This window comes from Antechinus flavipes, chromosome 1, assembly GCF_016432865.1.
Source record: "Antechinus flavipes isolate AdamAnt ecotype Samford, QLD, Australia chromosome 1, AdamAnt_v2, whole genome shotgun sequence".
NCBI lineage: Eukaryota > Metazoa > Chordata > Mammalia > Dasyuromorphia > Dasyuridae > Antechinus > Antechinus flavipes.
The window spans coordinates 82,002,029-82,026,964 of NC_067398.1; the positions used below are offsets into that span (position 1 = coordinate 82,002,029).

The 24,936-nt window shown below is 34.2% G+C and overlaps 1 protein-coding gene across 1 annotated transcript in view; it reads right to left on the reverse strand.

Moving 5' to 3' along the window:
- The window catches only part of DOCK3 (dedicator of cytokinesis 3), a 513,257-nt gene that overhangs the window by 189,528 nt on the left and 298,793 nt on the right, over window positions 1–24,936 (reverse strand). Inside the window, exons 6-8 of the mRNA XM_051985737.1 lie at window positions 18,361–18,509; window positions 7,085–7,169; window positions 3,044–3,085 (exon numbers count right to left, since the gene is read on the reverse strand). Coding sequence (XP_051841697.1) covers window positions 3,044–3,085; window positions 7,085–7,169; window positions 18,361–18,509 — 276 coding nt within the window. The remainder of the gene's footprint in view (window positions 1–3,043; window positions 3,086–7,084; window positions 7,170–18,360; window positions 18,510–24,936) is intronic.

The window sequence follows — 24,936 nt, forward strand, 5'->3', positions numbered from 1 at the left end:
GGGGAGATACCATGAATTGATAGATAAACTGATAAATATTTACAAAGTAGATAGAAGGTGGTGGTGGTGGTTGTTCAATCTTCCTTCTTGAAGAGGACCAATGGAAAGCATTTCCCAGTCTAATGTGACTGGGAAAAAGCCTCCAGAAAAAAGGTGGAATTTTTGCTGAATCTTGAATAGAACCAAGGATTCTAAGTATAGCTAGGAAAGGAAAAATGTTCCAGACATGGTGGAGAGTGGCAGTTAGTGCAAAAGGAAAGAGACAGTTACATGTAAGGAAATTGCAGGTATATGGAAGGAAAGGCAAATAGATCAAAATGGCTGATCCAGAGAACTTGTAGAAGTGAATAATGTGTAAGAAGACTGGAAAGGTAGGAAGGAGCCAGAATGTGAGGAGTTCTAACTGCCAAACAGAGGAGTGTCTAGTAACTTCAGGGGTCCTCAAACTTTTTAAATAGGGGGCCAGTTCACTGTCCCTCAGACTGTTGGAGGGTGGGACTATAGTAAAAACAAAAACTTTGTTTTGTGGGCCTTTAAATAAAGAAACTTCATAGCCCTGGGTGAGGGGGATAATCCTCCTCAGCTGCTGAATCTGGCCCACGGGCCATAGTTTGAGGACCCCTAAGTTGTTCCTAGAATAATTAGGGAGCTTCTGGAATTTATTGAGTTGGAGGTGGAGAAGTACCATAGACAGACTTGGGCTTTGGAAAAACCATTTTGGCAGCTGTATAAGAATGGATTGGAGTGGAGAGAGTCTGGAGGGAGTGATGAATTAGAAGGCTACTGCAGTAGTTGAGATAAGGGATGTGATGCAGGCTTGAGGGAGACACAGTGGTTATGTAAATAGGAAGACAGGGATATACCTATATCTCTACTTATGATGTCATAGAGAAAGAAAAGACAAGGTTTGGCAATTGACTGGATAAGTAGGACAGATGAGAATGAGGATCTTTCTATCAGTGTTCATGAATGAGCAAAGATGATAGAATCTTAGTGTTAGAGATAGATAAGACTTTAGAAGAGATTAGAATACAGGTCTCTTGGTCATAGACTGGATATTTTACTACTTTTCTTTTTAATAAAGAGAGTTCTGTTAATCTAGAAAAAAAATTTCATTTTTACTTATATAGTTAGGGTATCAAAACTTGTTTAGATGATAGCAGCCCTTACAGAAGTCTGTGCTATAAAATATACCCTGACAATACTTTGTATTTCTGCTATATTGGGATAGATTAGTGAAAGTTAACTAAAATAACCCCTTAGAAAAATCCTTATATTTATACAGTTCTTGAGATTTTCAAAGACATTTATATATATTATCTCGCTTGAGGTAATGCTAAGTGAAGCTATAATAACATCCCTGACAATGAGACTCTTTTTAATAAAGGGGCATGCAGATTAAAGGATTTCTTATTGCTAAAAATATGGCTACATTCATTTTAGTTTCATTTAAAGCACGTGCAAAAGACATTGCTTGTTAGCTATAAGGGAATAAATAATACTGATTAGGGCCTGCACTAAGGTGGCAAGGAAACCAACTAAAATTATCATCTAAAAATGTAATATAAAGAATGGGAAGGTCAAAAGGCTAAAAAGATGAAGACAAATAAAAAAGGGCAAAGATGAACAATAACAACAAAAACAATTGAAAATATAAAATACGAGTTACTGAGTTGCTATTGGTAACTGATGAGAAGGTGGGGATTCTTGTTATTGAACCCGGTTCTAGATTAGTGTCAGTGCCATGAATAGCTGGTGCTGTGTGGAATATTTATGGAAGGTGCTGGCATTCTGGTCATTCTGTCATGTGAATAACAAGACAGGCAGGTAGGGAGCTAGAAGCCAAGAGGTTGGTTTAAGATTAATACTGCTCTGTTGTTGGCCCTTCTCAGAGAAAGAATTCCTGGGGACCAACTCTTTTTTTTATAATAATTTTTTTATTTTTCAAAATACACGCAAAGATAGTTTTTCAATATTCATCTCTGTAAAACCTTGTTTTCCCAAAATTTTCTCCCTTCTTCCTAATTCCCCCCACCCCCAGAAAACAAATAATCCAAAATAGGTTAAATATGTGCAGTTCTTTTAAACACATTTTTTATGCTACACAAGAAAAATAAGATTAAAAAGGAAAATAATGAGAAAACAAATTAACAAGCAAACAACAACAAAAAAGGCGAAAATCCTATGGTGTGATCCATATTCAGTCCCCATAGTCCTTTCTCAGGATGCAGATTTCCATCACATCTTTCATCACAGGTCTATTGGAATTGCCTTATATCACCTCATTGTTGAAAAGAGCCAAGTTCATCACAGTTGATCATCACATGATCTTGTTGTTGTGTACAATGCTGGGGATCAACTTTTGGAATAAATAGTAAACAACCCCAAACTCTGCTGATAGAGATCGTGTCCCTCCCTAGCATTATGGTTGATTTCATGTTGTACTTTGTGTAATGTTAAGAAAACACTTTTGTATTATCTTTTTTCCCCTCTTACCTTATTCCAATCTAGTAGGTAAGATCAATTATTATTATTTCCATGTTATCAGTGGAAACATGGACAGCTAGAGCTACAGAGCTTGCTCTAGGGTGCACTGTGAATCTGTAGCCTAACTGAGGAAAAAACATATTAAAGTACTATTTCCCTTAGGGTAGCTAATTTCAAGGCTAGGTTGGAGCTAAAATTATGAAGCTATTATATATTCATAAAAGGGTGACCTTATCACCCTCTGACTACCTGAGGAATTCCAGCGCTATGAGGAGAAAGGGATAGTTTTTGTGGAGTGAGCCCAATGCTGCCAAGGGATTATGTGTTATTCTTAAGTAACTGCCAAGCTGCTGCCCATGAAGGCCTGGAGGCTGGGGCAGGGAACCCAACCCTTGAGAGTGATGACATACTCAAAGATCAGTTGATTTATGGGTCATGGATACTATGATGAAAAGTGACTTCAAACAAAAGTCAATTATTTTCTGATACACTCTCATATCTTAAAAGAAGGCAGCTAACTGGAAATGATAAGAGGCTTTTTTTGAAGTCAACTTACCTGGGAAGTACTTTGCTGTACACTGTGCCGGCTAGATAAGTGCTAGGGCAAGAAAAGAGAGCAATCGTTCAATCAATTAGCAGCTGTTTATTTTTTGAGTAACAAATCCCTTCCCAGCACAGTGTGATATATAAGTTCCTTGCATATATTTAATTTTAAAATTTAAATTAAATTTTTACTTCATCATAATTCTTTCTACAATATCTATATTATAAACCAATTACCATAGTGTTCCAAATACATGGATAAACCATATTTTCTCTCTTCTCCATAATTTCCATCTTCCATATATGTCTCAGGAAAGAATTTTGTCGAGGTATACAGTTTTATAGACACACACATTATTCCCCACCTCACCTCCTTCTTCCTCCCAGTGGTCTCATTTTGGAACATATAAAACTCAATTACTTAAAGTTTCTTGAGTATTTGAACCTTCCCCTAATTTCTTAATTGGACCCTTAGCTTCATCCTGAGTACATTGAGCATTCTTCCGCCTTGGCCACCTTAAATATGTGGAATGTTTTTTGTTTTCTCTGTCTATGGAAATCTTACCTGCCATTCAAAGCTCTGCTATAGAGTGAGTTCTACAAGGTCAAGGATCACATCTTATCTAAACTGTATCTGTCCTCAGAGTCTACTACAGCACTCTACGTATAATGGACCTTAAAGTATACATCAACAATCTCTCCCCCTCTGTGGAGCTTTCCTTTAAATTATTTGCATTATGTTTTAAAATCATAAACATTTCTGGGAGCCCTTCCCTTCAACCAGATTGAATCTTTTCTTATGACAAAGAAAGACGATTAGCAAAAACATTAAATACAATAACTTTATCAGACAATGTACCCAAAAGTCAGCATTCTGACTGAATAATTCATGCAAAATCAGCTGAGAAACCTGAGGCCCAGGTATGGAAAGCCATTTGCCCAGGTGACAGTGAAAAAAAGTAGCTGAAGCAGTATGTGAATCCAGATCTTTTCAGTCCAGACCCAGTGCTCTTTATTAGACTTAATGATATTTGCATTCTGTAAAAAGTAAAAGAAGCTAGGAAGGGAACTGGGCTAGATTATGACCAATAAAGTAGAAGTGGTAGGTTTGTGACAGATGAGGAGGATAAAAGGGTATATAACATACATCTGCTAAAATCTGGGACAAGAGAGTTCAGAGCATTTGAGAAAAGCAACATGTAAAATTTCATTGTCTAAAGTTTTATATTCTCCTCCTTCATTCCTGTCTCTGAAGGAAAGGCGGCTCTTGCCAATTCAGCCTAATTCTACTTTTAATCTTGTCCCCTCCCATTTCCCATTCCTTCCCCATAGCCCCATCATACTTTCCATATTCCATCAACTATTCCCTCCCTCTCATCTTGGTATATAAGGAGGATTCTAATGATACAAGTGGAAATAATTCTGAAGAAGAAAAGGAGGAGCTGCCTGGAGAGGCAGATGCAGATGCAGATGCACAGGAAGTGCACCAACCAACATATTTTAAAAAGCTTGATAGAGGAGGGGAGTCAGGGCATGGACTGAGAATGAACACAGTCACATAACAAGGGCCTCTTTCTGTTACTAAAAGAATGAGTTGAGGCTAGAGTTGGGTACAATAAAAGGTGATTAAAAATTATGTCTGGAGAAAGAGGAAGAACAAAGAAGGAATAGTACCAGTTCTAAGAATAAAGGAGAAAATTATGCCAGAAAGAAAGCAGGACTACTGCTTTTTTCCCTGTGAAAAAGACCAAAATTTGAATTGGGAAGAGAAAACTTGGGACACGTGAGATTGACAGAGTACATTTATCTGTAATATCTGTAATCTCAGTTTGAATCGGCAAGCTTAGATAAATTCCATATTTAGGTGCTGAAAGAATGAGCATATAACATTACTCTGCTCATTGATTTTGGAAGAAGTAAAAGGGTCAAGTCTTTAAACTGTAGGCTATGTGAAAAGCTGATTAATCATAGGCCATCTTAAGTTCAGAATATGCCAGACTAATCTAATTTCCTCTAGGTAGGTTAATAATGAAGGGGATTCTATATCATTGCTGTATATTTGTATAAGGAAAGTTACTTTAAATTTTTTAATTGAATATTTGTTTTTTTTTTATTTTATGGTGACTTTTCTTAATTGTTCTACTTTCATAATCCAGAATTTATCTGACTAAAAACTCTCATCCTTTCATCTCTTCTCTCACTTTTCTTACTTATTTTTTGTCCTCTTCAAAACGATCAGTATTTCTACTTCTTTTCATTCTCTCAGTCTATCAGTTCTTCATTCTGTCTCTTCCCTTTCTTTATCCTCTTTTCTCCCTTGACCCAATGATCTAGCAATTCAACCATACACTCTCAGTTACCTTTGACTTCCTTGTTCCCTTAACTTTTCAACACTTTACTAAACTCAAATCCTAGCTCTGCCTCCATAATCAGCTCTCTCTAATTCTATTCACAGGCTACTGGACGACACCACAGTAAAAGTTACATAATCATGCCTGGATGTACTATAACATGTTATCTGATCTCAATTGGTGTAAAGACAATCCTTTTATCTTTCCATGATTACCCCAATCTCTGTAATGTCTACTGAATGTTCACCTCAAAACACTTCCTCTCCCTTCCCTTTCAGCAGAAGATCTCAATTCCTGTTTTACTGAGAAAACTGAGGCTATCCCTCATGAACTCTATCTTTTATCTGACTCTATACTTCTGTCATTTTTCTTCCTCTGTATTCTCCTCCTTCATTCCACTCTCTGAAGGAAAGGTGGCTCTTGCCAGTTCAGTCTCTCTAATTCTACTTTTAATCCTGTCTCCTTCCATCTCCTATCCCTTCCCATACTCCATCAACTATTCCCTCCCTCTCATCTTCAACCATGCTTTACCTACTATGTAAAACCATGCCCATCTCCCCTCCATCCTTAAAAAATCCTTCCACTGACTGTATTATCTCCTTGGCTAATAGTCCAGTATTTCTTCTACCTTTCATAGCCACATTTCAAGCAAGGATCCCCTATACTTGTTGCTTCTATTACTTCATTTCTTTTCCCTCATGGGCCATCAATAATTTCATAACTAAAAATGGGGTCTTTGTGTGAGTTCTCTATAGCTTTTGTCATTTCAACCATGTTCAACTCTCTAGACATTCTTTGCTCTCTTAGTTTCTGTAACATGATTTCTCTTAGTTCTCTTCCTACTTCTGTGACTATTTCTTCTCAGTTTCATTTACTGGATCATCTTAGTTTCCCTATTAATTAAATGTAGATATCCCTTAAAGGTTTGTCCAAAGCTCTCTTTTTTGGCTATTATTTTCCTTTGTGATCATATCAGTTCTCATGGATAAAATGATGATCTCTATGCAGATGACTCCCCAAATCCATAGCCAGCTTTAAAATCTCTCTTGAATTCCAGTTTTTTTATCACAGATATCAGCTGGACTATTTCACCTGGATATTCCATAACTATCTTAAATTCAATTTATTCAAAATGGAACTTTTACTTTCTTCCATTCCTACTCTTATTCCAAGTTTCAGTATTTTTATTGAGGGCACAAACATCCTTCTAGTCACTGTTTCATAACCTCAGAATCATTCTCAACTCTTCCATCTTCCTTCTTTTCCCATATCCAATAAATTTCCAAGTTTTGTCTGTTCCATGAAATCTCTCCCCTGTGTTTCTTTCTCTCTACTTACTTATTTTCTACCTCAATCCACATTACCTCTCACCCGGATGACTATGAGTCTCCTAACTGCTCTTCTCATTTCCCTATCTCTAATACCTCTTTATAGCTACCAAATCAATTCTTAAAATACGGATCTGAAATCATCATTCTCCTATCCAAAAATTTTCCCAATGCTTAATTCTTTCCCAATCTGCCTCTTGCCTGCTAAGAGTTTTGTTTTGTTTCTCTGTTTCAGAGAAACTAGACTGCTTGTTATTCCCTATATGTGACTCCTGATTGCAGGCCTTTGCCCAAGTGGCTCTTCAGGTTTGAAATAACCCTTTTGAGCACTTCTAGAGAACCTTAGAATAATATATTTTGTTTTAGTTTTCTTACCATTTTATAGAGATCAGAGACACTAATTTGATCAGAATCCACCACTTCAAAGTCCTTTCGAGGAACTAAGTCCAAGCCCAAATGCCTATTAAAGAGAGAGAAATATCAGAAGCACATAATATAAGTCCACATCTATCTATTTTTTGTGGTTATATAAGGGACTCCATATTCTATGGTTTTTGGAATCCAGAGATTCAAACTTCTTGTTGACAATGCTGAGTTGATACAGGTGAGCTTTGCTCAGCAAATGAAGCCAGGGATTTTGTGACTAATAAAAAGTCAATTTCTAAGTTCTGTTTCTCCTTGTAATTTCAATTTAATTATTCATCTGATGACATTTTTATAGCAGATTCCTTGAGTGGATTAAGAGTGAGTTTGTAGTAGGCTAGTAATCAGCAATTCACCATCACTTTCTTTTTTCTTACTTTTATAAACTATTGACTTGGCTCTGCTATACCTAAGATTTTCACCAGATATGAAAATTGCAAAAGGACCAAGTTAATCTGTCACAAAGTGAAACATGTTAAGAATATTACCTAAAGGTGTTAAACCAATATGGAGATTTTAGAGCATCTTAATTCATTTTCAACCTATTTGCATTAATATTGGCATAATTTTCCTCAGAGAGACTTGGCCATATGTAGCTATAACATTTTCAGAAAATCTGCAGTGCAAGTTATTACAGTGGAATCATATATTTGCAGGGAAGGTTAGGTTCTAAAGTCAGCACAAGGGTGAAAATTGCATGTTGTCAAAATTACCTTTGGAAAATCATTAAAACACCCATAACTATGTTGTATTTTTTCCAATTTTATTTTATATTCAATTCTAAATTCTTTCCCTCTTCCCACTCTTCTCCTATTCATTGAGAAGGCAAGAAATATAATATCCTTTATATACGTGAAGTTATGCAAAACATATTTTTGCATTAGCCACATTCTGAAAAAAAGATAAAACCAAGAAAAAGAAACAAAGAGAAGGAATATGTTTCACTCTGCACTCCAGTTTTATCCGTTCTCTATCTAGAAGGTAGAGAGTATTTTTTATCATGAGTCCTTTGTAATTGTGGTGAATCATTGTGTTGGTCAGTGTTATTTAGTCTTTCATGGTTGATTTTCTTTATAATATCTGTTACTGTGTAAACTGTTCTCCTGGTTCTGTTCACTTCACTTTTCACTAGCTCATATATGTCTTCCTAGATTTTCTTTATTTTTTACAGTAAAATAGTAACCCATCATCGTCATATACATAACTCATTTGGACATTTCCCACTTGAAGGGCATCTCCTCAGTTTTCAATTCTTTGCCACTACAAAAAGAATTGCTAGAATTCCTTTTCCTTTGATCTCTTTGGGGTGTGGACTTAAAAGTAGTATTGCAGGGTCAAAGGATATGCATAGTTTTTTTTTCTTTCTTTCTTTCGATTTTTGGAGATAGTTTTAAATTGTTCTCCAGAATAATGGGATTAATTCACAAGCTCCATCAGTGTGGCTATTTTTGCATATTCCTATAGCATGTATCATTTTCTTTTTCTGTGAAATTAGACAATCTGAGGGGTCTGAGGTACTGCCTCAGAGTTGTTTTAATTTTTATTTCTCTAAATATTAATGATTTAGAAAACTTTTTTCCAGTATGCTATCTTTTATATAGATATCACTAGAAAGGAGCTAGGATCTCTTTAAAATAAGATGGTATCAGAAAGTAATAGGATCTAAGATAGTTCTAATGGAAACAACTGATTGAAAATTATATTTTTCATAGGAGACACAGTCATGCTACTGATCAATAGAAACCAAGATATCTACCCAAAGGAGAAAAAAAAACATTTAGATATAAGGAAATTAATGACCAGGGAAAAATAACTCTTGCAAAAATTTTACACATTAATGTTATGATAGTTGAAAATATCATATATTTGTTTCTTCTTATTTTATCAGGAGGCAAGACAGAACAAAGAAGTCAAAGGAGGGACTTTTTAACCAACCAGAAATGCTCAGCAGGCTAGCTAAGATCACCTCCCTTTCTCCCAGTCTAAGCAAAGTAAACAACTAACTGAAGCTAATGCTTATAAGAACCTGATGTTTTGCAAAGCATCTTACATGTATTGCCTCATTTAATCCTTACAAAAACCATGTAAAGTAGGTGCTGTTATCATTCTTCATTTTACAAATGGGGAAACTGAGGCTGACTGAGAGAAGTTGTGATTTGCCTACATGCCTGAAGCAGGATTTCAACTCAGATCTTCCTGACTTCAAATCCAATATCCTATATCTCTTAGCTGCCGTAGACTGAAAGAATAGAAAGTTTTTGGATATGATGAAAAAGAAACCTGAGAATCACACAGTATGGTGGAGGCTGTGGGAATGTTTCTCATTTCATCCTTATACTGTGGAACATATAGTAAAGAATGGACACACAATAGTCAAACCATTATCTCTTTCTTTCTGTGGCAGTTGTAAAGTTGAATTCAAATAAGTTTAATATACACATTACTTGATTGCTCTGTACTTATGAAGATGTATTACAGAGTTCTTGTAAGTAAAAAAATCTCTCCATACCTATGGATCCAGGGGTGATGGGAAAGGACAGAACAGGATAGTTTTACAGCTGATGGATGAGGAGAAAGAACCCGTATATTATGGAAGGAGAAGCATGTATTCTTATCTTTCCAATAAGACTGCAAACTTCTCAGATCAAAATGCTGCCATATATTTCTTTCTCTTTCCCTATAACATATGCCATGATGCTAATAGGAATTTAACAAAGACTCATTGGGTAAGAAATAAACTGAACTTGATGAATAACATTATGAGGAAGAACTTTCCACTGCTCTTCTTATCACACAATTCATTAACAACTTGATGACACAGTGAACTTTACTAATTATTGTATAAGGAAATCATGGAAGGTGGAAGGTATTTTTATCTCTATCAGATTTATACTGAGCAATTCTTGCATATCAGGTTGCTAAAGGTTAACACCAACACTAATGCCAACCAGTCAATGTTGCTAACACTATGTGATAGGAAATTGCTAAGGAGAACAAACCATTACAGTCTACTTTTAACTGATATTAGCATTTCTAATTCTACAGGTTCTTCCTGTGCAAAAATACCTCTTACTTATTTTAAAAGGTGACTGTGTGTTCTCCAAAGTACAGAACTTATTAATGATATTCTCATGATGAAAAGAGCAAGAACCTACTGTTAGCCTCATAAACAGAGTCACAGCATGGTGTGATGGAAATTACATTAAATTTGTGAATCAAGAAGACCTCTTAGTTCTAATTCTTACATTCGTTAGGTATAAACTACATAGAACAGGAAACTTAGGAACTATGGCAAAGTAATTTTTTCCCTGAGCCTTTTTCCCTCATTATTTGTAAAATGGAATATCAATACTTACATTCTTTACCTTGCTAGATTGTTATGAGGAAAGTGTTTTTGACAACCTTAAAGTTTTAAAGAAAAGGTATGACTTTATGTTGTTGTTATTATTATTACTTTAGAAGTTATTGGTAAAATAATACTGAAAACCAGGCAAATTATTTTAAAGATAAAACTAAATCCAGTGTGAATATTGAGTTCCTTCAACACATATAAATGAGATAGTTGATTATAGATTCTGTTTCTCTCCCTCAAGGATCTAAGTCTCAGAGCAACTGTGGACCACATTCCATTTCTTTAATCTGCTGCTTTCTATTTCTTTGAAATAACTTTACATCTGTGGCTTCAAAAATTGTATTCTAAGTCAGTAATATTTCAGTGGGAAGAATAAAAATCTAGTAATATTCTCATTCAATAGCTTTCTTGCTTTGAAGACCATTTGAAATTTTGGAAAGTTTGAAAGTTATTCTCCAATTATGGGATGACATAAAACATAAACTTGGGAAAGTCTGATTGTTATAATCAGGAAGCCAAGAATTCCAACAAAATGACTTGTATCAGAATATTGGAGAGGATGCTTTATTGATGCAGCATATAATGATCCTTGATATGTCATAATAATAATACTGGAGCCACGGACACACTCTATAACTGAAGAGTTCTCAAGTTAATCCTCACTGTTTCTGAAATTTAATACCATATTATTCATAGCCCAAAAAGTGAAAATTCTAGAGCTCATCAAAATCCCCCAAATCTATCATCACAGCAATCATGACTATAATCAGGATTTTTTTTTCATTTTTTCTTCTGTTAGTATACTCTTGGAGTTAGGTTAGAGTCTAAGAAAGGACAAGTATACATGAATATAACATTTTGGTCTTAAAAGTTTTATGAGGGCAATAAGGACTCCCCGCCCCCTTGATTCATCTCAAATTCAAATGTCTGTAATAATAGTCAATGTCATTTGAGAAGTGTTCCTTGATAATAAAAAAGGATGCATAGAAAAAGAAAGCATACATAAAAAAAATCTCCCTTGAAGAAAATAAAATTGGTATTAAATTGCTCAAACAGTAATGATTCACTTGAGAACTCTTCAGTTATAGAACATACCCTTGGCTCCAATACCATCACTCAAGAATCCAAAATAAACTTCACTACAGTAAGAAGAGTACTAGATGTTATCTCTTTACCTTTGTAACTTTGATGAGAAATATGTGAAAGCCAACTCTAATGACAGAACATTTTAGCAGATTTAACATTAGGCTAAATCTCAGGACTGTCATCATTGGTCATACCTCGATTCCCCCATCTGAGAAGTGAGTGAGAATAATACTTATAAAAAGCCAAGTCAATGCTTACAAATAGTTGTTTATCTACTGTTTGTCTGGGGTGAATAGGAAAGACTGTTTCCTTGGATATTCTGCTATCTCTGCCAGAAATGTGTGTGGGCTGACTTATTTATTAGACTTATTTATAAGGCTGCTTTACAGAAATGGCAATACATAAATCCAAAACATGCAGCAGCAGCAAGCTTTTGTAGTTGGAGTTAAAATGAAAGATACAGTTCTTCATTTTTATACAAAAATAAGATATAGCATGGGTAATACCTGCAAATTGTTTGCAGGGCATTTTGACATTTAATATTCATTTCTAAGGTTCTCATACATACATATCTATCTATCTATCGATCGATTGATCTTTTGATCTGTTTGTCTGTCTATCTATCTATCTACTTATCTATCTCTGACTCCACCACCTAGTTCAAGGCACTAAAAAACTTTCATTCATAATGGGCTTTGAGGTGAAGGAATGATTAGAGAAGAATTATATCAGGAACATCTAAACAGGTAATGCTTTCTTCATCTTTCAGAGATTAAATTATAAAATATTTATGCTTTGACTTCAGAATATCTGTAAGGGAAACTCTATGACACTTAAGTAATCTGTTTAGTAGTATCACTAGATAATTAAGGTATAATTTCCCTCCCACTTCTTATTTACATCCAGTTCCTGACCTCTGAATATGTTTTTCATTCAGTTATTCCACATGGCTTGGAACAGTGTTGGCCACCTAAAAATGACTTATGTAATGAAATCCCACAGGGTTTAGGTCAGTTTTCTTGTGATATTAAAATTCACTTAACTGATTCTTCTAGGGTTACTCTGGGAAGATAACAAAGACTTTCTCTTCATTTCAGCTTCAAACTAAAAATAACATTTTTTTTTGCTTATTTCTGTTTCTTTCTTTCTTTCTTTCTTTTTTTTATTATTGTAGGATTTAAGGACATTCACATTCCATTTCTGACAGAAAAACCAAACCCAAAAGAGTTAAAAAAAACTAGATATGCTTAAAATACGGCTTAAGGTTAAGGGCATTTAAGTAATTATATTCAAACATGCTACTTAAAGACAGAAGTTATATACAAAGCAGAGTTGAAAGTTTAGAGTTCAAATTCTATTTGCTATTTAGTAGTGTACATCATTGTACAGCTTTAAGTTTCAGTTTTCTTTTCTGTAAAATGGAGATTTGTACTGTCTCTCTGATATGGTTGTTTGGGAGGAAAAATGCTTTATAATCTATATAGCTCACATAAGTGCAAATCATTACTATTGTTCTATTGACCGCTAGATACCTTAAATTACATTACTCATTAGGCCATTCCTCAAATAAACAAATTTCATTTATTCATGGGCTGGTAGTATTTTGTATATTGAATCACTGCATCAACTCTTTGTTTGAATTCTAGCTCTGTCACTCACAACCTGTATAACTGGGCAAATAATTTAAGAGCTTTGGGACTGTTTTCTTGTCTATATAATTAAAGAGTTGGAGTAGATTATGTGTGAAATTCTTTTCAGCCTTAATTCTATGCTCCTATGATTTAGTTCCATTTTGAACTTTTGTTTGGAAGCAATTGGGGCTAATTGATTCTCTCAGTGTCACAAAGCTAATAAATGTCTGAGGCCACCATTTTGAATTTTTGGATTCTGCTGCTATGCAGGATTCTGAAGACCCTGAGATTATTTTAGTTCCAATTTTCAATATTTGTGGCAAATGCATATTTTTCCTCTGGCAATACATAATTAAGTTTAATGGAAGTTTTGTAAGAGATATATGAATGTGATAAATTTATACAAAGCTCTTTTATTTTATTTAATTTCCGATGAGAAATCTTATGTTTTTGAGAAAGTACCATCACAAAGTATCAGAGGCAGATGTTTTGATGTGTCAGATAATATTAATGGACTAATGCAACTCGTTTGTATTTAGTGATGTAGAATCATTATACTGATGAGATTATGGTATAAGGAAAATCTTTAAGTAGTAAGGTACTTTTTTGAGATAGAAAATACATTTGTTGAGTGCCTACTGTGTGTTAGACACATGACTAAGAAGTGAAAATATAAATGGAAATGTAAATATAAAGAAGGAAGACAGTTTCTTTCCTTAAAAATCTTAAATTCCTAATTGGAGAAGACAAAACATAAAAAGCAGCCAGAAAAGGAGTCAAGAGGACAAGGTAGAGAAATCCCGAGAGTCAAGAGTAGAAGTAGGCATGAATATAGAGACATGTTGAAGAAAATTAAATGTATAATTTTTACTTTTTTAAATTTCTATGCACAGCTTCAACATTTCTTTAAAGGGCTTACAAGTTTTGCTCTCATAAAGGTGCAACTATGTAAGTACAGGTTTGTACGCGTTACAATCTCCAACATTTAAATTTGGTATAGCATTAAACTTGCAGATCGGTTTTATAGCTTTACAAATTAAATAAGTGAACAAATACAACACAGGTTGCAAGGACTTATTTTCTCAGCATCAGACTGAAGCATAACAAGCAAATCTCATTAATGAGATCTTAATTGCTAATCTAATGGCCCTTCTCCATCCTTATTCTTGCCATTGTTGATCATTGTCTTCTCCTGGATATTCTCTCTTCTTCAGATTTTTATAACATTGGTCTATCTTGGGTTTCCCTTCCTATGTGTATGACTACTTCCTCTCAGTTTCCTGGATTGTTCTCTTGGCCATACCCACTAAATATGATCTCATCACCTGCAATGGGTTCAATTATCTCTGTGCAATGATGCCCTACTCTGTCTCTAAAATCAAGATCAAAGAGGTCTTCTCAAACTCAAATATGTTTAAAAAAGAGCTCATGACCTTCTCTCCTCATCTCCCCATTCCCAACAATCTTTAATCTCAGTCTCTGCTATTACTAGTCAAAGGCACCACCATGCTGCGAGTCTCTACTAGTGGTAGATACTACTACTGGTGCTCCTTGATTTCCGTCTTGTATTCATGTCATGGATTTCACAAGTTGCCAAGCTACATTATTTCTATTTTTATCACATCTCTTATATATTTGTCCTTCTCCCACACAACCACCAAACTTTGGTGAAGTTTTTATTATTATCTCATACCTAGAATATGGCAACAGCCTTGTCTTCCTGCCTCAAGTCTCTTTCTACTTGAATCTACTTTCCATTTAGGTGCTAAAGTGATTTTTCTAAAGAGCACAGCTGACCATGTTACTCTTTCCTCTTACTTTTTTACCTTTAGGATCAAAAATAAAATTCCATTTGGTATTTAAAGCCCTTCAAATCAGGCCCCTTTCTACATCTTCGAACTTCTTGTATTTTTTTCTTCTATCCTCTCCTGTACGCTATGATTCTATAACAATGGCTGCATTGGGGACACTCCACTTCTTAACTGCTTTTTCATTGACTGTTCCTGATGTCTGGAATTCTATCCATTTCATGTACTGACTTCTCTGGGCTTCCTAAAATATTCATTCAAATACCTCCTTCCAGAGGTCTTTTCCAGTCCCTGTGATTTCTAGTACTTTTCCCTCTGAATGTCTGAATTCTCTGAATGAATACTGTATCTACATAGTTGTTTCTATCTTTAGAATATGAATATGCACAGGGACTATGTTTTTATTTTCTTTGAATCTCCAGAGCTTAGCATGGTGACTAAAACATAGTATGTACTTATTAATGCTTGTTGACTGGATGACAATTCTGTCATAAGTTACCCTGTGAAAATTCTGGTTTTATAGATTTTTGTATCTTCAGACGTACTGATGGGGAAAAAAAAATGAAAAAAGGCAGTGCAAAGGAATTATGATTTATTTGTACCTTGGAAATAATTGATTTTGTTTTTGGAACTCTTATCCTTCACTGTAGAGGACAGAGTCCATAGAGTTATTAGAGAATGTATATTGTCAATATCACTATTTTCCAATATGGCAAAGGAGCTAGATAAAGAGTCCTTGCCTCTTTGAGGGCATCAAAATACTATACATTAGATCAGGCAGTGATTGAAAGGTTAAAAATAAATCAGGATATTTTTGGATCAGTGCTTTTAATTACTCTAAAGGTATCCTTGAAAGGAAGGCCCACCTTTGAAATAATAATATTCTTCTGCTGATACTGTATAGTGACAAGTCTCCAAAGTTAAACTGGAGTAGTGATTAATCCTGTCTTCCACCCCTAGGAAACTGCATAATGAACTAGAGATGGAGAGATCAATTAATTGGCAAGAACTTGATAAACACTCATCATGTGGTAGGCATTCTCATAGGTGTAATTGCTCCTTTTGATCTTATAGTACCTTGATTCTTATAGGTATATAAGAATAAGATTTTTTTCAAACATGCTTCATATGTGGATTTGCTTTGTGAAAAGTTTCTATTCAGGAGTGTGTGTGTGTATATGTGTGTGTGTGTTTGTGTGTGTGTGTGTGTCTGTATGTGTGAATTGGTGAGATACTAGGTAGTCATAGAGATTTTTTTTTAAAAAAGGGTATCAATAATAAAAAACAAAGAATTAAAAAGGTCAGAAATTCAGACAAAAACAAATGACAATTTTGTTACTCCCAAGTTAAATTGAATACTCACTTTAAAAAAACCAAAACTCTACATAAGGTGAGATCATAGATTCAAACACATTATTCTGTTTTGTTCTTCTTTGCCTACTACACATTAAAATATTTGCTGATTTTCCCCTGTTGGCTCATTCTCAAGGTAGCTCAGCTTCCATTTGTGCCCTTTATGGGCCACCTCTAAGAAAGGCCACATGGAGAAAGCAAAGGAAGGAAAACAGAAAGGGAAAGGAGGAAGAGAGGAATAGTATGTCACTATGTAAATCCTATGTGACTTATACTCCTGTTTCCATCTGGGGAGGGAAGGTAATCAGTGTTGGGTGCCCAGAGCAGCAAAAATTGCTCTGCCAGTTTCTTCATGAATTTTATCCTTGGGCCCAGAGGAAAACAATTCACACATAGTCACTGGATGGCATTCATCTTATGATATATAAATTTTTTAATATATAGCAGTCTTTACTATTTTATGTGATTTTTTTCTAAGCTAATTTATTTATAAGTTGACATGCATGGTGTTATTTTAGAAAATTTATTTTAGGGGAATGAACTGTCATACTCAAGTATGACTAACTAGAAGAGTAACAGATCAAAGTAAGAAGATATTTGGCAGAAGTTTCTTCTATGTCCTGTCTTCTACTCAATATAGTAAAATGATTGTGCTAATTAATCATATTTACTTTAATCCTTAAGGTAGTTTTGTCTGATCTTGTTTCTTCATGGTCTCTGTTAGCAAAAATTCTCTAATAAAATAGATCTCCATATTAATAAGACTGACCTGTTGCATCATGGAAAACTATTTATTATTTTGTGCATCTAATGTATCCTTTAGGAAGGAATATGACAAAGGACATACAATTTAGATCTATAACTCTTGGGCTCTGCATAACCAAACATCACATACATAGAATTCCCAAGTTGACTTTTAGATAGGGTTTGTTTTCAATTGAGATCATTATTTACATATTAATTTTCAATCAAATATTTATGTGCTCCTCTCCCCCCTCCAATTTCCACTGTTCTCCATTTTCCTTGTAAAAGATCCACTTATATAATGAGTGATTTAAAAGAGAAGTATAAGAATTACAAGACCAATGGAAAAGTAAGAAAAAGAAGGTTGCAGGTTCTGGTATAATTTTCCTGTCCCAAAGGCTCAGATTTTCTTTGCAATTACAATACAAATAAATGACACTTAAAAAAATATGACATGAAAAAATATTTGGCAGCATAAAACCCTTTTTGTGAAATCCCTTCAGATTCTTATTCACTGTACAACCATAGATTTAAATATTCAAAACCATAATGCAGTAATAATAAAAATGATAAGTATTATACACACACACACACACACACACACATATGAAATTTATATGGTACTTGAAGGCTTGCAAAGCACTTTCCATATATCTCATTTTATCCACACCGCAATCCTGAGAGATAAATTGCCTGGGGTCACCCAACTAGTAATAGATAACATTTACATAAGCACTCATGCGTGTCGTGTCAGGCACTGAGTGAAGTGCCTTACAATTAAGATCTCATTTGATCTTTACAACAGCCCAGAGAAGTAGAGGCTATCATTTCCCCCATTTTACAGATTTTATAGAACTTAAGTGCCTTTTGCAGATCTTCCTGATACCAGGGCTGGTGTTCTTTCCTTTTTCTCTTTCCCTTTCTTTGACCTCAACTATTTCATTTAATTTTTTTGTTCAGTTATTGGTCATGTTTAACATTTTGGGGCACCTTTTGGGGTTTCTTGGCAAAAATACCGGAGAGGTTTGTCATTTCCATCTCCAGCTCATTTTTCAGATGGGGAAACTAACACAAACAGGGGTAAGTGACTGCCAGGGTTACACAGCCAATAAGTGTCAGTATCAGAGACAGAAAAAAATTCTGTGTAAGAAGGGTCATTCTCTAACTAAAGAAGCTTTGCCACCTTGCAAATTCAAAGAGAATTGAATAGTTAATAAGTAGTTGGAGAAAGTGTTGAAGTATAATCATACTTACTCATTCCCCCAGTCTAGGCGCACTGTGATGTGTCTCTTAACCTCTCGCACCTGATCCTGAGTAAGGTGACCAGAGAGTAGCTGCCTCCGAAGATCAATAAGTTCATTCATCACATGACGTAATTTGTAGAAAAGATCTACTTTGTGTTTCTGTAAGGGTATTTGGGGAAAAAAAGAGGAATAGAAAAGGGAGTGGAAAAAAAACCAAAAAGAAATCTAATTAAAAATACAAAATACACTCATTTCTCTGATCTGCAAAATGGGGATTCAAAAATTAAAACTTTATTCAACTCTTTTACATATAGACTTAAAAACTTTGTTAATCCCTCGTGTTCATAAGATTCCATAAATATATTCACAGGTTTCAAAATACATCAGGAAAATATTGGCTAGAAAATCAAAATAATGTAATTTAAAAATGCATTTATTTTCTAATTGTTAAGCTAGTTTAGAGCTAGAGCTTATTTTTGTTTTATTTTCCAGGTTTTGTGTTTTATTTTGTATGACCCTATTTGGGTGCATTTTACTTTTAGACAAAACCAAACCATTAAATCATAATCAGAAAATTTAAAAATAGATGAACTCCACAGCTTAGTTCCCTGAAAACAACTCTGGAACGTGCTATAGTGCAAGTTTTTATAACCATAAATGCCTGTTCAAATCTATGGTATGGAATAGGTAGTTTTAGTAAATATTGGTAAAAAAAAAAACAAAATAAAACAAAAAATGATTGCAAATGTCAAGTTTGTGTGGGTGGGGAGGAGAAAATGGAATGGTCATTGTCTATAAAGACCTATTGTCAACATTAAATTTCAAATCACACCATTAAATTTACTGTAGGTTTCCAAAATTCATCTAGTTTTCTAAATAAAATTTTTAATAAGTATTATTAGCATTAGAGTTTTCAACCTCTTCCTCCTAGGAACAAATTGGTCTTTTATTCTTGATGACTAATGACGAGTGTGAGCTTCATAAGAATAAAATGGAAACATTTTTATACACTTTACTGTGAACATCTGTAATATTTTTATTGCTCAGGTTTTTTTCCCCTCATATCCGACTCTTCATGAGTCCATTTAAGATTTTCTTGGCAAAAATACTAGAGATATTTGCCATTTCCTTCTCCATCTCATTTAACAAATAAGGAAAACTGAGGCAAACAGGATAAGTGATTTGTCCACAGTCACACTATTAGTAAATGTCTGAGTCTGGATTTGAACTCATGAAGATGAGTCTTCCTGATTTCAGATCTGGCATTCCACTTTACTACCTTCTATTTATTTGTAATCTTACCTTTGTTTTTTTAGTCCATTTCCTACCATGGGACAATTTCTAAGTGATATTACAAACTGAATAATAAGTCAGAATTAAAAAAAATTAGAATTACATATGCTTACAAACTAAACCTAGAAGTTAGAATGCCCCCACATTTTTCTTTGTTGGAAATAAATACAATTTTCGTTAGCCACTGATATCAATAAATTAAAATCTCTATTTTAATTCTTTCTTTGCAGAAGTTCTTCATTCAAAACAAAGAGGAAAAGGTATGTGGAGAAGCACCACTCATGTGAAGAAATTAGGAATGAGAGAGAGGAAACTTGATGGAGAGTATCTGAATGAAGGTCAATGAAGGGAGAGAAATACATGTAGTTTTGTTACTGCAATATACTCCAAACAAAAAGAGAAAACCAGATGAAGAGTCTGTATAAGATCTTGTGGTCACAATTATCTAGATATCTTCTGGATCATGCTCTCTCTCTCTCTCTCTCTCTCTCTCTCTCTCTCTCTCTCTCTCTCTCTCTCTCTCTCCCTCTCTCTGTCATTTGTAGAGCCATTATTAATTTCCTGACTTGTCTTAGTCATAATTTCATCCTTCAGAAGGAGAAATCCTATTCTGTATCTGATTCATATTAACAGGAAGGAACTGACCATAATTTATGGGAGCCCTTGGTGGGGGCAAAGAGAGAAGAGACTTCTGAGTGTTTGTAATGGAGAAGAAGAGGAAACCAGGCATGTACTCCAGATATGGAGAAAGCAAATTTCAAAGAATTCAGAGAAAACCTAGAACTAAACTGTTTTGGGAAAATCAGACTAAGAAGAATGGGAGATGCTCAGGAATGAAGTGCTTTCCATCATATTTCCTCCTTCTGACTCCCGAATTTCTTTACATAAATATACTTTCTTCAGATATAATGCTTCTCCAACAAACCTCTCTTTATCTATAGTCTTTTTTGTGTGCCTCACTATCGAGAACCCCCAAGAAAGAGGTACCAAGGAAATGATTACAAGTAGGAGAAAAATGGGATTTATCTAAAAAGCTTGAAATGGATATACAGAGACCTCACCGATTAAACATCTTACATTAAAAAGAAAAAAAAAGAAATGTATCAAAGAAGATAGAAGTAAGGTCAGTTAATAAGATGAAGATAAGAGCATGTCATGGTCCTGTGAAAATAGCATCAAGAATTCTAAAGCTCAGAAAGAGCCGAGGCTGGCGAGAGAAATTCAGGAAAATCCGCCCCCCCCAAAAAAAAACCCACACTAAAACTATATTTGAAATAATTAAGAGAGAAGTGATTGCCAAGATATGAAGAAAAAACTAAAAAGAGCTCCTTATCATACTTTATAAATTTAGATGATCAGATAAACATCTTTAGGTACTGAAAGTGCTCTTAGATGTGGCTGCTGAATAAGTGACAATGATATCTGAATGATCAAGAAAAATGGTACCAGGGTCAAAGATTTTTACGGGTTAATGTCAAAAAGGGAAGAGAACAGAATTTATTAACTAGAAGCCAGTGAGTTTGACTTTGACTTCTGAGAAAATTCTAGAATGGTTCATCAAAATAATGCTGGTAAAAATTTAGAAAGGAAACAAAAGATTTACAAAGACCTTGTCAGTTTCATCAAAAACAGGTTAAGTTCTATCAACATTAAATCTCAAATTGTACTGCAAAGCAATAATCATTAAAATAATTTTTGTACTGGTTAAAAGAAGAGAGAAAGATCTATGGGGAACAAAATGGGTACACAAAAATAGAAGAAAACAAATACAATAAGCCCAAAGCCTGCAGATATTGTGGAAAAGGGTCACTGTTTGAAAAATTTACTGGAAAAACTGTAGAGTCTGGCAATAATTAAATTTAGGCCAACATATTACCCAACATGCCAAGATAAGTTCCAAATGGATATATCATCTAAGTATATAAGATTATAACATAAATTAGAAAAGTGAAGAAACCATTATCTTTTAGAACTATGGAGAGAGGGGAAAATCAAGTGATAGGAAGAGTCACATGAAAATAAAAAAAGATACAAACAAATCTAAAACAGTAAAAATCAGAAGGGAAATAAGTGACTGGGAAAAATTCTTTGCAATGTTTCTCTGATGAAAGTCTCACTTCCAAGATCCATAAGGACCTGATTGAAATTTACATGATTCATAGCCATTCTCCCAATGGAATGGTGGTGAAAAGGATGTGAACAAGCAGTTACCAAAGAAAGAAATTCAAGCTATCCCAGTCATAAGAAAAATACTTTAAATCACTAATAATTAGAGAAATTCAAATTAAAGCAACTTTGAGATTTTACTTTATACCCATGAAACTGTTAAAGATTACAAAAATAGGAAAATGACAAATGTTGCAGCATTATTAGTAGAACTGTGAATTGTTCCAGGCATTCTGGAAAGCAATTTAGTAACAGAAAGTTACTAAACTTTGTAGGCCTTCTGACCCAATTGTACCACTATTAGGTCAAAGATTGAGGATGTCTATATATAGAAATGTATATCAGCTCTTTATTGTAGTACCAAATTGGAAACTAAGTGGTTAAGGAATGGCTAAATAATTTGCGGCAAAAAGATGTAATGAAATATTGTTGTGCTATACAAAATGATAAATAGTTAATTTCAAAGGAAGTGGGAAGACATATGAATTGATGCAGAATGAAATGAGCAGAACAAGGAGAACAATTCATGCAGTGATAGCAACATTATAGAAAAAAAAGCAACTTTAGAGCCTTTAGAACTCTGGTCAATGCAATAATAAACCAAGGGTCCCAAAGAATGTAGATATAATATGCCAGAAGAAATGAACTTAAATGCATAAGGAAATATACATTTTTATATATGACCAAATATGAATTCATTTTGCTTGACTATGTAGATAGATACTAAAAGATTTCTTTTGTTTGTTTTTAATTTTCTCAATGGGCAGAAGGGTTAGTGGGAAGGACAGATTAATTAAAAAAACTCATTACTTGAAAAAGAAAGATGATATCTGAGTGATCAAGGAAAATGGTACCAAGGACAAAGGTTATTTAGGGCTAATTTTAAAAAAGAAAATAGAATTTAAAAGCCAGAGGCTAGCTGGCTTGATTTTGACTCCTGTAAAAATTCTAGAAAGGATCTTTAAAATGATGTTGGTAAATTTTTAGAAAGAGAAGAAAAGAATAAAAAGAATAAAATCCAATGATATTTTCAAAAGGACAATAGAAAGTATAGATAAAAATAGATCAAAAGTAGGGATTGTTTCAGAATTTTATTTATAATTTCAGCCCTTAATGCAGTGCCTGGTACCCGGTAAGTGCTTAATAAATGTTTGTTGATTGATACTAAACTAATCTTATTTCCTTTTTTTTTAATGAAATTGTTAAATTTCAGATAAGAGATATGGATGTACTTTATTTAGATTTTAGCAAAACTTTTGATAAAATATTACATTCTAACCTTGTAGAGAAAATGTAGAACTATGGAAAAGATGATACAGATAGTTAGCTAGACTGAAAGAATGCTTGATGATTAAACAACTAAATAGCAAGCGTTCATCTGGGGAGCAACTTAGAGACCCGTGTTTGGTTCAGTGATGTATAACATTTTTATCAGTCATGTGGATAAAAGCAAAAATGTCATTGTTGTAAAGTTTTCAGATGAAGGATACCTAATGCATAGGTAACAAACACAAGATATAAGAGGATCTTGACAAGATAGGATATTGGGTAAGAATCTAGTAATAAGAATTTTATTAGATATACATGTAAATAAAGTCTTATGTATCATTGACACAAAAAATCAATTTCACAAATAGAAGACTGAGAAGATATGGTTACACAGTAGTTGTTCTGGAAAAGATAGTAAGGTTTTAGTGGATCACAAATTAAGCAGAGTCAACAGTGTAACAATCTATGGCACTCAAAAAAGCTAATGCAGCCTTGGGCTATGAGATAGGTGAGGATTTTTTGCCATTGTTAGAACTCACCTGGACTGAGCTCAGTTTTGAATGCCATAGTTTAAGAAGTTGATAAGCTAAAGAATGTCCAAAGGAGGGGAATCAGGATGTGAAGGACCTTGAGTCCATGCCACAGAAGGACTGATGAAAGGAAGTGTATCTATTTGGTCTGTTTGATTAGGAGAAGCATGATAGTTATCTTAAAGTATCTGATGGGCTGTTTTGTGGAGGAGAGATTAGATTATAGAATCTCAGCCAAAAAAACCCAGTGGTTGAAAAGAAATAACAGGTAGAAGAAAAAGACAAGTTTTGGCTTGATAACAGGAAAATCTTTCAAACAATTACAGTTCTCCAAAAGTGGAAAAGGCCCTTTGAAAGATGGTGGGTTCTCTCCACTCTGAAAAATTTCAAACTGAGGCTTATTGGGCATCTTATGGTGGACAAATTGGACTACATTGCTTCTGATTTCTCTTCTAACTCTTAAATTATGTGTTTTTGTGACTTTTTTCCCTGAATATAATCATGAATGCAAATTACAAACCAGTAGCATCAGCTAACTCATCTGGGAAGTTGACAACGTGTGATAAAAATGTCAGAAAGACAGAATTACAGAATTGGAAGGAAAGAAAGGGTCTTAGAAATTCTTTATTTCAACTCGGATCCCTAAAATTTTTAACAAGTTGGCCATGCAGTCTCTATTTGAAAACTTTTATATATGGGGAAATTTGTTCTGCCCCAAGACTTTTCCTTACATAGGACTGACATATGTATCTGTGTTGCCTCTTTTCATTGATAATAGTTCTGCCTGTAAAGGTCAAGAGAAGCAAAACTAATCCCTCTTTTATGTGACATTTAATTTGTGTAAATGTTTTTATATAAATTATTTTAATAGAAATTTTAATTTATTATTAAACTTGAGAGGGCTGTACTCTTTATAGAAATTTATTTCTAGTTGGAGGATCCTAAAAATGAATCTATAGCATTCCATTAAGGGGCAAATGCATTCCTTTTTCAGTTAATTATCAGATTGAGAGTATTCAGTAAATTCAGCTAGAATTGCTTAAAAAATCACAAAATACATCAAAGCCAATATCCCAAACAGCAAGATGATAGAGAAAATACAGCACCTGTGGATTTAAACAAATGTAAGTAGGTGTTTAAGCCCTAAATTGTTGGACTAAAGCTAACACAGCATGTATTGAACACACACATACACATGCACACTCCTTGCTATCAGAGGATCAAAATTTAAAGGAAAACATTTAGAAATGGTTTGTGTAACCCTAAGTTATTAGGCTAGGTGGTGCAATAGATAGAGTACCAGGTCTGGAATCAGGATGACCTGAATT